The 16,411-nt window shown below is 43.7% G+C and overlaps 1 protein-coding gene across 1 annotated transcript in view; it reads right to left on the bottom strand.

Annotated features, from left to right (window-relative positions):
- Positions 1 to 16,411, bottom strand: part of LOC137303908 (pro-neuregulin-3, membrane-bound isoform-like) — a 578,922-nt gene that overhangs the window by 551,754 nt on the left and 10,757 nt on the right. Inside the window, exons 2-4 of the mRNA XM_067972321.1 lie at positions 11,548 to 11,692; positions 10,623 to 10,877; positions 3,920 to 4,004 (exon numbers count right to left, since the gene is read on the bottom strand). Of these exons, the coding sequence (XP_067828422.1) occupies positions 3,920 to 4,004; positions 10,623 to 10,877; positions 11,548 to 11,692 (485 nt within the window). The remainder of the gene's footprint in view (positions 1 to 3,919; positions 4,005 to 10,622; positions 10,878 to 11,547; positions 11,693 to 16,411) is intronic.

Here is a 16,411-nt window from a genome sequence, read left to right as displayed (position 1 = left end):
TAGATAACAATGACCATAATATGAAAGAATTCAATATTAGGTTTGAGAGAGAGAAGTGCGAGCCTAACAGATAAAACTACAGATGAACAGTGGGAGGTGTTCAAAATAATATTTGGTAGAATACAAGACCTGTACATACCCCTTAAGGGCAAGATCTCTACATGTGTAATTGAACAACCTTGGTCAACAAGGGAAGTGAGAGATTGTATAAAACTAAAAGAAAGTGCTTATACAAAGGCAAAGAACAGTAGAAATCCAACAGACGGGGAGAGATATAAAGAAGAGCAAAGAGATACAAAGAAAGTGGTAAGCGCTGCAAAAAGGGTAAAAGCTTGTGAGGGATATCAAGGACAACACTAAAGGTTTTTACAAGTATATCAAGAGAAAGAGGGTGACTAAGACTAATGTGGGCACCTTAATGTCAGTTGCAGGTGATACTGTTATTGGAAATCAGGAAATGGCAGACTTTTGTATTTTGTACACAATATTCACAGTAGAGAGTGAGAATAAAGCACCAGAGATACAAGGAAAACTAAAAAAAAATCAAGGGGAGGAACTTACTAGATTGAGTATAAGTAAAAACATGGTGATGGAGAAACTAATGAGATTAAAGTTAGACAAATCCCCAGGACCTGATGGTTTCCACCCCAGGGTAATAAAAGAAGTAGGTGAGGAAATTGTTGATGCATGAGTCATGATATTCCAAAACTCTCTCGATTCAGGAATTGTCCCCTGGGATTGGAAAATTGCCAATGTCACTCTATTATTTAAGAAGGGCAAGAGAGATAAATTAGGAAATTATAGGCCTATTAGTCTAACGTCAGTTGTGGGGAAGTTACCAGAATCTATTATTATGGACAGAGCAACTGAGCACTTGGACAAATATGAGCTGATCAGAGAGAGCGAGCATGGATTTGTAAAGGGTAAGTCATGTCTAACGAACCTAATTGAATTTTTTGAGGAGGTAACTAATGTGGTAGATAAGGGAGTGTCTATGGATGTTGTTTATATGGACTGTCAGAATGCATTCAACAGGTTCCACATAGGAGACTGTTAACAGAAATGAGGGTGCATGGAATTGGCTTGGGTAGGGAATTGGTTAGGAGGCAGGAGACAGAGAGTAGGGATAATAGGTATGTATGCAAATTGGCAGGATGTGATGAGTGGAGTCCCCCAGGGATCTGTACTGTGGCCTCAGCTTTTCACCATATTTATAAATTACTTAGATGAAGGAATAGAGAGCCGTGTATCTAAGTTTGATGTTGACACTAAGTTAGGTGGCACAGTAAATAGTGTAGATGGAAGCAAAGGGACATTGATAGATTAAGTGAGTGGGCAAAACTGTGGCAGATGGAGTTCAATATGGGAAAGTGTGATGTCATCCACTTTGGACCTAAGAAAGTTAGATCAGAGTATTTTCTAAATGGTGAGAAGCTGGGAACTGTGGAGGAGCAGAGGGATTTAGAGGTCCAAGTACAGAAATCACTAAAAGCTAGTGGACAGGTACAAAAAATAATTTGAAAGGCTATTGGAATGTTGGCCTTTATCTCAAGACGGTCGGAATATGAAAGGGTGGAAGTTATGTTACAGCTGTGCAGAGCTCTGGTTAGACCCCATCTGGAGTACTGGGCTCAGATAATGAAGCTGTCCGTGCCCGCATGCAGCAAGACCTGGACAATATCCAGGCTTGGGCTGATAAGTGGCAACTAACATTCGCGTCACACAAGTGCCAGGCAATGACCATCTCCAACAAGAGAGAGTCTAACCACCTCCCCTTGACATTCAACGGCATCACCATCACCGAATCCCCCACCATCAACATCATGGGGGTCACCATTGACCAGAAACTTAACTGGACCAGCCACATAAATATTGTGGCTACTAGAGCAGGTCAGAGGCTGGGTATTCTGCGGCGAGTGACTCACCTCCGGACTCCCCAAAGCCTTTCCACCACCTACATGGCACAAGTCAGGAGTGTGATGGAATACTCTCCACTTGCCTGGATGAGTGCAGCTCCAACAACACTCAAGAAGCTCGACACCATCCAGGACAAAGCAGCCCGCTTGATTGACACCCCATCTACCACCCTAAACATTGACTCCCTTCATCACTGGCGCACTGTGGCTGCAGTGTGTACCATCCACAGGATGCACTGCAGCAACTCGTCAAGGCTTCTTCGACAGCACCTCCCAAACCCACGATGTCTACCACCTAGAAGGATGAGGGCAGCAGGCACATGGGAACCAACACCACCTGTACGTTCCCCTCCAAGTCACACACCATCCCAACTTGGAAATATATCGCCGTTCCTTCATCGTCTCTGGGTCAAAATCTTGGAACTTCCTACCTAACAAAACTGTGGGAGAACCGTCACCACACGGACTGCAGCGGTTCAAGAAGGCGGCTCACCACCACCTTCTCAAGGGCAATTAGGGATGGGCAATAAATGCTGGCCTTGCCAGCGATGCCCACATCCCATGAACAAATTTTAAAAAGTTCTGGGCACCGCACCTCAGGAAGGATATATTGGCCTTGAAGTGGGTGCAGCGCAGATTCACCAGAATGATACTGGGGTTAAAAGTTTTAATTTATGAGGACAGGTTGCATAGACTAGGCTTGTATTCCCTTGAGTATAGAAGATTAAGGGGTGATCTAATTGAGGTGTTTAAGATGGCTAAAGGATTCGATAGGGAGAAACTATTTTCTCTGCTGGGGGAGTCCAGAACAAGGGGGCATAACCTTAAAATTAGAGCTAGGCCATTCAGGGGTGATGTCAGGAAGCACTTCTTCAGACAAAGGGGAGTGGAAATCTGGAACTCTCTCCCCCAAAAAGTTGTTGAGGCTGGGGGTCAGTTGAAAATGTCAAACTGAGATTGTTAGATTTTTGTTAGGCAAGGGTATTAAGGGATACAGAACCAAGGTGAGTAAATGGAGTTAAGATTAGCCACGATCTAATTGAATGGCATAAAAAGGCTCCTGATCTCCCAACATTAATCCCAAGGTCCAATATCCAGGACTCCTCAGACCTCACCATTTGTGCAGGGGGAAATAATGCTGCACCGGCGGTCGCCCAAAAGTGGGTAACTCAAATTTAACCCCCAGTGACTTAAGAGTCACAACTGTCAGTTGCTGTACATCCTCAGAGACTGACTTCAGAGTCTGCACGTAGGTACAATGTTCCCCAAATATGCTGCTTTTCTCAAGGGTATCTAGAAACTGGTATTAGAAGCCAGTCTTGCTTTGTCCTGGATGGTGTCAAGCTTCTTAAGTATTGTAGCAGCACTCAACATGTAGAGCGTGCTGCATGGGGAGTAGTAGAGGGCGCAACATGGGCACTAGTAGAGGGCACTACAGGGGGAGTGGTGGAGGATGCTGCAGGGGGAGTGGTGGAGGATGCTGCAGGGGGAGTGGTGGAGGATGCTGCAGGGGGAGTGGTGGAGGATGCTGCAGGGGGAGTGGTGGAGGATGCTGCAGAAGGATTGATAGCAGATAGGCTGCGTAATTTGTTAGCACTCAGAAGAAACAAAATCATTTTCGCTAAGAGTATGTCCGGGGAGGGGGTTACAGGGAGGGTCAGACCCAGGAGGGGGTGTAGAGCGGGTCAGTCCCCATTGGGGGCTATGGGGAAGATCAGACCCAGGGGTACAGGGAAGGTTAGTCCCTGTGGGGGACTACAGGGAGGGTCAGATCCGGGGGTACGGTGTTGGGGGGGTGGGCGGTCAGTCCCCGTGGGGAGCTACAGGGAGGATCAGGCTTGGGAATATGGGGGGGTCAGTCCCAGGAGTACAGGGGAGTCACCGTCTCCTTCAATGGCCAGTTTTGGGGACACTCCCCACACCATTTTCCCTGAGTAGAAATCAAGTCTATAAATCCTCCCCTGAAAGCGACAGCTCTCATTTATTATGACGGATAAGCCTACTTGAAATGTAATCATCCATGCAAATATGCTTAAACAGCCACAAAGTGTATGTACACAGGTAAATCACAAAGCTGCTGCCAGCCAACTAAATAAATAAGGTATTAAAATTAAAACAATCCAGTCAAGACTCTGAGCTGAACGTCTGCCGAGATCACGATGGCCACATGGGGTACATGATCCAGGACTGCTGCTGGAAAGTGTGTGTGTGAACATCAGTGATAGGATCAGGACCAAGTTTGCTAGTGCTGTCCTCCATGGAATATCCCACCAATAGTTAATGGATAATTTTGCGAGACTTTTCTGCTGACTCAAAGAATCCGATGTACCTCACACTCAGGGTCTCTGTGCCAGTAATGACCTCACTCAATGACCCCTTTATCCCCATTGACTTCATAAAAACATTAGAGTATAAGAAATAGGAGCAGGAGTAGGCCGTATGGCCCCTCGAGCCTGCTCTGCCATTCAATAAGATCATAGCTGATCTTCCACCTCAACTCCACTTTCCCGCCTGATCCCCATATCCCTTGATTCCCCATGAGTCCAAAAATCTATCGATCTCAGTCTTGAATATATTCAATGACTCAGCATTCACAGCCCTCTGGGGTAGAGAATTCCAAAGATTCACAACCCTCTGAGTGAAGAAATTTCTCCTCATCTCAGTCTTAAATGCCCACCCCCTTATCCTGCGAATATACCCCCTAGTTCTAGACTCTCTAACTATGGGAAACAACCTCTCAGTATCTATCCTGTCAAGCCCCCTCAGAATCTTATATGTTTCAATGAGATCACCTCTCATTCTTCTAAACTCCAGAGAATATAGGCCCATTCTACTCAATCTCTCCTCATAGGCAACCCTCTCATCCCAGGAATCAATCTAGTGAACCGTCATTGCACCGCCTTTAAGGCAAGTATATCTTTCCTTAGTTAAGGAGACTAAAACTGTATACAATACTCCAAGTGAGGTCTCACCAAAGCCCTGTACAATTGTAATAAGACTTCCTTACTCTTCTACTCCAACGCCCTTGCAATTAAGGCCAACATGCCATTTGCCTTCCTTATTGCTTGCTGTACCTGCATACTAACTTTTAGTTTTTCTTGTACGAGGATACTCAAATCTCTCTGAGCACCAACATTTAATAGTTTCTCACCATTTAAAAAATATTCTGTTTTTCTATTCTTCCTACCAAAGTGAATAACCTCACATTTCCCTACATTATACTCCATCTGCTACCTTCTTGCCCACTCAACTAACCTGTTTATATCCCCTTACAGACTTGTGTCAACCTCACAGCTTATTTTGTATCATCAGCAAACTTGGATACATTACACTCGGTCCCTCCATCTAAGTCATTAATATAGATTGTAAATAGCTGAGGCCCAAGCACTGATCCTTGTGGCACCTCACCAGTTGTAGCCTGCCAACCTGAAAATGACCAGTTTATCCATACTCTCTTTTTTCTGTCTGTTAACTAATCCTCCATCCATGCTAATATATTACCCCCAATCCCATGAACCCTTATCTTACATAACAACCTTTTATGTGGCACCTTATCGAATGCCTTTTGAAAATCCAAATATACTACATCCACTGATTCCCCTTTATTTACCCTGTTAGTTACAGCCTCAAAAAACTCTAATAAATTTGTCAATCACAATTTCCCTTTCATAAAACCGTGTTGACTCTGCCTAATCGTATCATGATTTTCTAAGTGCCCTGTTACCATTTCCTTAATAATGGATTCCAGCATTTTCCCGATGACTGATGTCAGGCTAATTGGTCTGTGGTTCCCTGTTTTATCTCACTCTCCTTTCTTGAATAGCAGGATTACTTTTGCTACCTTCCAATCCGCTGGGACCATTCTAGAATCTAGGGAATTTTGGAATATCATGACCAATGCATCCACTATCTCTGCAGCCACCTCTTTTAGAATCCTCGGATGTAGGCCATCAGGTCCAAGGGATTTATCGGCTTTTAGTCCCATTAGTTTCTCCGGTACTTTTTCTTTACTGATGTTAATTACTTTAAGTTCCTCACTCTCATTAGCCCCTTGGTTCCCCATTATTTTTGGTAGGCTTTTCGTGTCTTCTACTGTGAAGACAGATGCAAAATACATGTTTAACGTCTCTGCCATTTCCTTATTCCCCATTATAATTTCTCCTGTCTCAGCCTCTAAGGGACCCACATTTACTTTCTCTACTCTCTTCCTTTTTACATATTTGTAGAAGTTCTTAAAATCTGTTTTTATATTTCTTGCTAGTTTACTCTCATATTCTATTTTCTCCCTTTTTATCAATTTTTGGTCATCCTTTGCTGGTTTCTAAAACTCTCCCAATCCTCAGGCCTACTACATTTCTTCGCAACATTATAGGCCTCTTCTTTTAATCTAATACTATTCTTAACTTCTTTAGTTAGCCATGGATGAATCACTTTTCCCATGGAGTTTTTATTTCTCAATGGAATGTATATTAGTTGATAATTTTAAAATATTTCTTTAAATGTTTTCCGTTGCTTATCTACTCTCATACCTTTTAATCTAATTTCCCAATCTACCTTAGCCAACTTGCCCCTCATACCTATGTAATTGGCTTTATTTAAGTTTAAGACTCTAGTTTCGGTCTTAAGTACATTACTCTCAAACTCAATGTGAAATTCTATCAAATAATGATCACTCTTCCCCAGAGGATCCTTTACTATGAGATTACTCATTAACCCTGTCTCATTGCACAATACAAGATCTAAAATAGCCTGTTCCCTGGTTGGTTCAATGGCGTATTTTTCTAGGAAACTGCCTTGAATACATTCCATGAACTCGTCCTCCAGACTGCCTTTGCCAATTTGATTTATCCAGTCTATGTGAAGATTAAAGTCCCCCACGATTATTGCATTACCTTTGTTATAAGCTTCTATTATTTCATGATTAATACTCTGTCCAACCGTAAAGCCACTATTAGGGGGCCTATAAACTACTCCCACCAATGTTTTCTGCCCCTTGTTATTTCTTATTTCCACCCAGACTGATTCTACTTCCTGATCTTCCGAGCCCAGATCCTTTCTCACCACTGTCCTTATCTCATCCTTTATTATTAGGGCTACACCCCCTCCTTTTCCATTCTGCCTGTCTTTTTGAAATGTCAAGTATCCTGGAATATTTAGTTCCCAACCTTGGTCACCTTCCAACCATGTCTCTGTAATGGCGATTAGATCAAACCCATTTATCTCTATTTGTGGCACTAATTCCTCTATCTTGTTATGAATACTTCATGCTTTCAGATACAGAGCCTTTAATTTTAACTTTTTACCATTTTTCCCTGCTTTGACCTTATTCGCTGATGCACTATTACCGTTAAACTCTCTGTCCCTTCCTGTCACACTCTGCTCACCTTTATCCAAATCACTACACTGCTCCATTGCCTTCACTTTTCTTTTTGATTTCTAATTTCCCCTCACCTGACCCCTCCCACCCCTTTTTAGAAGATCAGCATATCCTTTAGCCAGTACGTAGCAAGCCCAACATGAGCGGGGGCAGTTCTGGATTTAGTTTTAGGGAATGAAGCTGGGCATGTGGAAGGAGTATCAGTGGGAAAGCATTTTGCTGGTAGTGATCATAATTCAGTTAGATTTAGCATAGTTATGGAAAAGAACAAAGATAGAACAGGAGTAAAAGTTCTAAATTGGGGAAAGGCCAATTTTACTAAACTGAGAAGTGATTTAGCAAAAGTGAACTGGAAACAGCTACTTGAAGGTAAATCAGTGTCAGAGCAGTGGGAGGCATTCAAGGGGGAGATTCAAGGGGTTCAGAGTAAACATGTTCCCACAAAGAAAAAGGGTGGGACTCCCAAATCTAGAGCCCCCTGGATGACAAGGAGCATTCAGGGTAAGATCAGGCAAAAAAAGGGAAGCTTATGTCAGACACCAAGTAAAAGTAAAATTAAGAAAAACCCAAAAATGTTTTATAAATACATAAAGAGCAAACTAAGGAAAGGGTAGGGCTATTAGAGACCAAAAAGGTAACCTGTGTGTGGAGGCGGAAGATGTGGGTATGGTTCTTAATGAATAGTTTGTCTTTGTCTTCACAAAAGAGAGGGATGATGCAGAGATTGTAGTTAAGGAGGAGTGTGAAATATTGGATGGGATAAACATAGTGAGAGAGGAAATATTGAGGGGATTAGCATCTTTGAAAGTAGATAAATCGTCAGGCCCGGATTAAATGCATCCCAGGCTGTTAAGAGAAGCAAGGGAGGAAATAGCAGAGGCTCTGACCATCATTTTCCAATCCTCCCTGGCTACAGGCATGGTGCCGGAGGATTGGAGGACTGCTAATGTTGTACCGTTATTTAAAAAGAGAGAAAGAGATAGACCGAGTAATTATAGGCCAGTCAGTCTAACCTCGGTGATGGGCAAATTGTTGGAATTGATTCTGAGGGACAGCATAAATCATCATTTAGAAAGGCACAGGTTAATCAAAGACAGTCAGCATGAATTTGTTAAGGGATGATCGTGTCTGACTAACTTGATTGAACTTTTTGAGGAGGTAACAAGGAGGGTCGATGAGGGTAGTGCATTTGATGTAGTGTACATGGATTTTAGCAAGGCTTTTGACAAGGTCCTACATGGCAGACTGGTCAATAAAGTAAAAGCTCATGGGATCCAAGGGAAAGTGGCTCATTGGATCCAAAATTGGTTGAGTGGCAGGAAGCAAAGGGCAATGGGTGATGGGTGTTTTTGTGACTGGAAGGCTGTTTCCAGTGGGGTCCCGCAAGGCTCAGCACTAGGTCCCTTGCTTTTTGTGGTATATATTAAGGATTTGGGCTTGAATGAGGGGGGTTGATCAAGAAATTTGCAGATGATACAAAAATTGGTCGATAGTGAGGAGGAAAGCTGTAGACTGCAGGAAGATATCAATGGACTGGTCAGGTGGGCAGAAAAGTGGCAAATGGAATTCAATCCAGAGAAGTGTGAGGTAATGCATTTGGGGAGGGCAAACAAGTCAAGGGAATACACAATAAATGGGAGGATACTGAGAGGTGTAGAGGATCAGAGGGACCTTGGAGTGCAAGTCCACAGATCCCTGAAGGTAGCAGGACAGGTCGATAAGGTGGTTAAAAAGGCATACGGTATACTTTCCTTTATTAGCCGAGGCATAGAATATAAGAGCAGGGAGGTTATGCTGGAACTGTATAAAACATTGGCTAGGCCACAGCTTGAATACTGCATACTGCTCTGGTCACCACAATACAGGAAAGATGTGATTGCACTAAAGAGGGTACAGAGGAGATTTACAAGGATGTTGCCAGGGTTGGAGAATTTTAGCTATAAGAAAAGATTGGATAGGCTGGGGTAGTTTTCTTTGGAACAAAGGAGGCTGAGGGGAAATTTAATTGAGGTGTATAAAATTATGAGGGGCCTAGATAGAGTGGATAGAGACAACCTATTTCCCTGAGCAGAGGTGTCAGTGACCGGGGGCATAGATTTAAAGTGATTGGTAGAAGGATTAGAGGGGAGCTGAGGAGAAAGTTTTTCACCCAGAGGGTGGTGGGGGTCTGGAACTCACGGCCTGAAAGGGTGGTAGAGGTAGAAACCCTCAACTCATTTAAAAAGTACTTGGATGAGCACTTGAAGTGCCGAAACCTACAGGGCTACGGACCAAGTGCAGGAAAGTGGCATTAAGCTGGATAGCTCTTTTTCGGCCAGCACGGACACGACGGGCCGAATGGCCTCCTTCCGTGCTGTAACTTTCTATGATTCTATGATTCTACTCCTTTCTCCCTTGTATTTACCTAGCTTCTCCTTAAATGCTTCTATTCTAGTCGCCTCAACTATTCCTTGTGGTAGTGAGTTCCACATTCTTACCACTCTTATTCCAAATATAAAGGAAAATATATATTGCACCTTCATCTCCCTGTTGATAATTTGGAACACTTTATCCAGATGATTAGACTTTGTAATGAAACAAAACAGCACTGAACTGAGTAGTTAATAGTGTCATAACCCCCACATCTTGGTAGGATGGCAGTATTTGTTGTATGTGTCCCCTGTCCTCTGTTAACATATACTTCATACATTCTGTGTTCTGATGATCTGTGTTGTGTCCAGTTTATCTCTTGTGCTTTGGCTGCCTTCTGTCTGCTCCGTGTTCAGTCCTCTGTTGCTGTTGCTCATAGATTGAGTATATCCTGTGATATGTGTTGCGACTACTATGGGGATGACAATCAGAGTGTCAGCCTTGAGCAGAGTAATTGGACATGCCTGATGGACTACATGAACGTGTAGAAATGCTGCAGAAAATGCATGGATGCACAGGAATGCTGCAGGCAATGCATGGATGCACAGGAATGCTGCAGACAATGCATGGATGCACAGGAATGCTGCAGGCAATGCATGGGTGTATAAGAATGCTGCAGGCAATGCATGGATGCACAGGAATGCTGCAGGAGAATGTATAAAGAGTGGTGTCATCTACCAGGGCTGCAGAGGATAGCAATGGTCTTCCAGCAGTTTTCTGTCCAGCATATCTGGGTCTTCAAATGATTTGGGTACCTTGGACTGTTGCATTGAATAATGCGTTTTGGATAATGGGTATTTACTTAGAGTGTAATGTTTCTGTGGTCAGATACGACCTGAACATTAGCTCAATGGAAGCCCATTCTGTTCATGTCAGCAATCTGGTTCATGTGAAGAGCCCTGGTGCCATCTACAACCTACCCTCTTGGCAACTCTGCTGCCTCCTGGTGAAAGTTCCATGTCCTGTGAAGGTGATGCCTCCTTTCCACAGAAAGTAATGAAGGTGTTGCCCTTACAAATATAGCCTCTGACACTTGGTGCATCAATGCACTGCAGACTGGCTCGTGTCCACTGCAGTGGATTGGAAGGATCTGGTGGCATAAAGCTTAATGTTGTGGTAACCTTCACATGTTCTGGAAACTCCATCCCTGTGGTAGAAGTTCTCTGTAGGGCAGCCTGGAGCAAGTGGCTTAGCTCAATGACAGCCTATGTGCTCAAGCAGAGGAGGGAAGATCAGGTGCTGTCCAACATGTCCTGGTAAGCATGTAAGGATCTATAAATGTGGATCCTGTGGTATTGGAGAAAGTGCCTCAAGTTCTGGCATATCTACACTTGCTGTCTCCTCATTAATTGATCCTCATCTAAACTGTGGAGCTCTATGGGATCCTCAAAGGAATTCCCAACAGTACTGGAGGAAAGTCTTGTGCAAAAAAATCTCATGTAGAAATGGCGCCTCCTAGAACAACACAAATTAATGCAGGGAACAAAGTGTGACTAAATCAATGCTTCATAAAAAAAATCCGTGTAATGGTAACTTGTGCTGCAGAAGAATCCAATTTCAGCAGGCCACACCTGGATTTGCCCTGCTCCCATTTATATGGGAAGGTGTAGCTTACCAAGAGAATGTGAAATTTGCAATGGGACTTGATTAATATATTTAGTATATTATAATGAGGCTGGCACTCACCCATTAACACAGCCTTCTTTTGCCTGCCAGTTTTCTTTACTATGGAATGCACTGTAATGCAAATCATTTGAGCAGACTGCCACACTCAATTTCACAATCAGCTCCCACCTTCAATGAGGCTCCACACCATCAATTGAGTCTCAGAATTGGAGTTATTACCTTAACCAGCTGAACAACAGGAACTGGTACAGTGTTGTGTTCTTCGGGTGTCGCTTGGTGTTGTACTGACTGTCTCCTGTCTACACTTTCTGTTCTTGGACAGCAATCCATTGCAAACTTCACTGGGTCCTCCAGTCTAACGACCCTGAATTAACAGATAAATAAAAGCTCTTGATTAATCATCAGATTTTTCCTTTGCTGCTTCGAATGTACTTAAATTAGCTCTTTGAGCACAGGAATATTTATGGACTATAGTACAAACTTAAAGGATTACAAGTCTGCAATGTGGTTGCTCCACATTGAAAATAGTTGTGGAGTTCTCACAGCTTAGTCCAGCACACAGCCTGAGCACCTGCAAAGTGCCATCTTTTACCAACATTATGTAGAAATAGAATGAAATTTAAAAAGGTCTTTATGTTTGAAATTCTCCAAAGGCCATTTAGTGTATGATTAGTTGTAGTAGGCTGGCATGGATTTCACAGTGGGGTAAATTTTACAAATTAGTGCTCTAGGCTAATCCATTAATTCTAATGCACAGAAAGTCATGTGTTGGGTGTGGAGCTACTGAGTTACAGCCAGAGCAACTCTCCATCCATTAAAGTGAATGGATTTGCACTCCTGTCATACAAAGGTCTGCATCAGGAAGGCTGCAACATTTAACCTATTGTGTACAGTATATACTCTATCATATATTACAAATCTTGCATCTGTGCACACGTCTATTATAAAACCCTATATCTACCGACAGGAGAGTGTAATTGTAGCAGGAAAAGGTTTACATGGGCAGTTACCATTATAAAAGTGGACATAGGAATTTAGAATATAAATAAGGCCTGAATGTATGACTTTGAAATGAGGACTGAATTCTGTTTGCATATCCCCGTCATTAGTCCCTAGTTCCACTTAGCCTGAAGACTACACCATGGGAGCCCAGCTAGCATATATTATTAAAATAACTTAAATCCTTGCAAATAGTACATCCTCCATTAAATGTGTAGGGTGGGATTTTAAATGTGTAAGGTAGCATATTAAATGCATAGAACGCCATGCTAAATGATTGAATAGTATATTAAATGTGTACAGTTGTATATTAAATGTCTGTAGCAGAAAAATATCAAATGAGACATTTCTCAGGTTGTAACAAGGAACTTTACCAAACTGATTTGTTGAATGTAGTTCAGGAAATATACAATCGTAAGGAACCAGTTCAAACAATGCAAATTTTAACAATCACATTATCCATTTTTTGTTCAAAATAGTTTTAGTGTCAATTTGGATTTCTGACTCCAGAACATATGACTGGATAAATAACTCAAACTGTCGTTAAAACTATTCATGAAATTTCTTCCCTAATGTTAAATGTTTCCTTCATAGTGGCCTGGCCTCTTTCTCCAGCTTGGGGATCAAAGGTCTGCTTTATTCCCAGGGTGAAATTTCCTCTGAGCATTGGGGATTTCCATCTCCTTTGGACAGTGACTGTAGAGATGCATCATTGAAGACATCATTTTCACCCTGATCCTTTGAACGAGAATACCATGACAACCCAGCACATCGTATAGTTTAAGTACTAAATAAACATTCTGAGCTCAAGATGTTGTTTGGGTTCCAGGTTTTTGTAACACAGAGAGGTTGATGCTGGCGCTGAGAATAAATGTTTATGAGATGATTTGAAAGTTCAGATTAAATATTGTGACCAGACAGTCAGTCATTTGCTGCCTGCAAAACCTCACTTCCTGTTCTGTTTTTGTGGCCACACTTCGATGTGGAATGTCACACTATAATTGCAGGGTCAAAATTCTGGAACTCCCGACCTAACAGCACTGTGGGAGCACCTTCCCAAACAGAGTGCAGTGATGCAAGAAGAAGGCCCAGCACCACCTTCTTAAAGGGCAACTAGGGATGGGCAATAAATGTCGGCCCATCCTGAGTTGAGTTAAAAAATTCTAGGTCTACATTTATAATGGATCAAAAAAGGATAGAACTGGGTACTTTCTAAATGGTAAAAAGTTAAAAACAGTGGATGTCCAAAGGGACCTAGGGGTTCAGGTACATAGATCATTGAAGTGTCATGAATAGGTGCAGAAAATAATCAAGAAGTCTAATGGAATGCTGGCCTTTGTATTTAGAGGACTAGAGTACAAGGGGGCAGAAGTTATGCTGCAGCTATACAAAACCCTGGTTAGACCGCACCTGGAGTACTGTGAGCAGTTCTGGGCACCGCACCTTCGGAAGGACATATTGGCTTTGGAGGGAGTGCAGCGTAGGTTTACTAGAATGATACCCAGACTTCAAGGGTTAAGTTACGAGGAAAGATTACACAAATTGGGGTTGTATTCTCTCGAGTTACGAAGGTTAAGGGGTGATCTGATCGAAGCTTATAAGATATTAAGGGGAACGGATAGGGTGGATAGAGAGAAACTATTTCCGCTGGTTGGGGATTCTAGGAGTAGGGGGCACAGTCTAAAAATTAGAGCCAGACCTTTCAGGAGCGAGATTAGAAAACATTTCTACACACAAAGGGTGGTAGAAGTTTGGAACTCTCTTCCACAAACGGCAATTGATACTAGCTCAATTGCTAAATTTAAATCTGAGATAGATAGCTTTTTGGCAACCAAAGGTATTAAGGGATATGGGCCAAAGGCAGGTATATGGAGTTAGATCACAGATCAGCCATGATCTTATCAAATGGCGGAGCAGGCACGAGGGGCTGAATGGCCTACTCCTGTTCCTATGAACTGCTGATGTAAACTCATCACCCTGTAATTGCACAATCTGGCCACTGGGGTGCTGCATTATCCTCTTTTCCCCACAAATCGGTCAAAACCTTTGTGAAATTTTTTGTCACAAGATAATTACAGTTGGGAGACTCACTGGGACTGGACTGGGGGGCCCTCACTGGGACTGGACTGGGGGGGCCTCACTGGGACTGGACTGGGGGGGCCTCACTGGGACTGGACTGGGGGGCCCTCACTGGGACTGGACTGGGGGGGCCTCACTGGGACTGGACTGGGGGGGCCTCACTGGGACTGGACTGGGGGGGCCTCACTGGGACTGGACTGGGGGGGCCTCACTGGGACTGGACTGGGGGGGCCTCACTCGGACTGGACTGGGGGGGCCTCACTGGGACTGGACTGGGGGGGGCCCTCACTGGGACTGGACTGGGGGGGCCTCACTTTGACTGGACTGGGGGGGCCCTCACTGGGACTGGACTGGGGGGGCCCTCACTTGGACTGGACTGGGGGGGGCCTCACTTGGACTGGACTGGGGGGGCCTCTCTTGGACTGGACTGGAAGGTACTCACTGGGACTGGACTGGGGGGGACTCACTGGGACTGGACTGGGGGTGAGTCACTGACTAGTGTTGTGAGTCACTGACTAGTGATGGGAGTCACTGACTAGTGTTGAGTCACTGACTAGTGTTGAGAGTCACTGACTAGTGTTGAGTCACTGATTAGTGATGGGAGTCACTGACTAGTGTTGAGTCACTGACTAGTGTTGAGAGTCACTGACTCGTGTTGAGTCACTGACTAGTGATGGGAGTCACTGACTAGTGTTGAGTCACTGACTAGTGATGGGAGTCACTGACTAGTGTTGAGTCACTGATTAGTGATGGGAGTCACTGACTAGTGTTGAGTCACTGATTAGTGATGGGAGTCACTGACTAGTGTTGAGTCACTGACTAGTGATGGGAGTCACTGACTAGTGTTGAGTCACTGACTAGTGATGGGAGTCACTGACTAGTGTTGAGTCACTGACTAGTGATGGGAGTCACTGACTAGTGTTGAGTCACTGATTAGTGATGGGAGTCACTGACTAGTGTTGAGTCACTGACTAGTGATGGGAGTCACTGACTTGTGTTGAGTCACTGACTAGTGATGGGAGTCACTGACTTGTGTTGAGTCACTGACTAGTGATGGGAGTCACTGACTAGTGATGGGAGTCACAGCTCTCAGCAGTTTTCTTACTGCTGTTTGCAACAGGCTGTCTCAACCTGATGACTGGCACCACCTTCAGGAGAACCGTGATAGTGCAATAACTCCCAAATGATATCTCAAAGCAAATAAAGCTGTTGGTCTCAAGTCCGCAGCTTTAAACTCTCACATACTTCAATCCCTTTGGAGTGTTCAGGGGACACTTGCTTGTCAAGTTAGATAATCTGTAGCCACTAACAAGGCCCACACCCAGTGCTGTGTTTGGGGTTGAAAAGAAGCCAGCATATCTCCTGCATTACTCATTCCATCTGTTGCAAGCATCAGTGCAGAGACATCCATCCTGGAGGATTTAAGCAGTGAGTTTGAGATTGAGCACTGAGCACAATTGAAGCAGAGCAAGGAAATGTAGCAGTGGAGGAATAGGAACCTGTTGGCCAGAGGACCACCGCGTGTCCTTTCTCAGTTGCACAGCCCAGGGATTTGGGCCTATATCAAAACAAGCCATCTTACATAGAATGTACAGCACAGAAACAGGCCATTCGGCCCACTGGTCTATGCATGTTTATGTTCCACACAAGCCTCCTCCCTCCCTACTTTATCTAACCCTACCAGCATATCCTTCTATTCCTTTCTCCTCATATGTTTATCTAGCCTCCCCTTAAATGCATCTATGCTATTTGCTTCAACTATGCCTTGTGGTAGCGAGTTCCATATTCTAACCACTCTCTAGGTAAAGAAGTTTTTCCTGAATTCCCTATTGGATTTATTAGTGACTATCTTATATTTATGACCTCTAGTTTTGGACTCCCCCACAAGTGGAAACATTTTCTCTACGTCTATCCTATCAAACCCTTTCATAACCTTAAAGACCTCTATCAGGTCACCCCTCAGCCCTCTCTTTTCTAGAGAAAAGAGCCCCAGCCTGTTCAACCT

The sequence above is a fragment of the Heptranchias perlo genome, chromosome 36, assembly GCF_035084215.1.
Source record: "Heptranchias perlo isolate sHepPer1 chromosome 36, sHepPer1.hap1, whole genome shotgun sequence".
Taxonomy (NCBI): Eukaryota; Metazoa; Chordata; class Chondrichthyes; order Hexanchiformes; family Hexanchidae; genus Heptranchias; species Heptranchias perlo.
The sequence above is the reverse complement of the archived record's forward strand: the minus strand, read 5'-3'. Positions and strand labels throughout refer to the sequence as shown.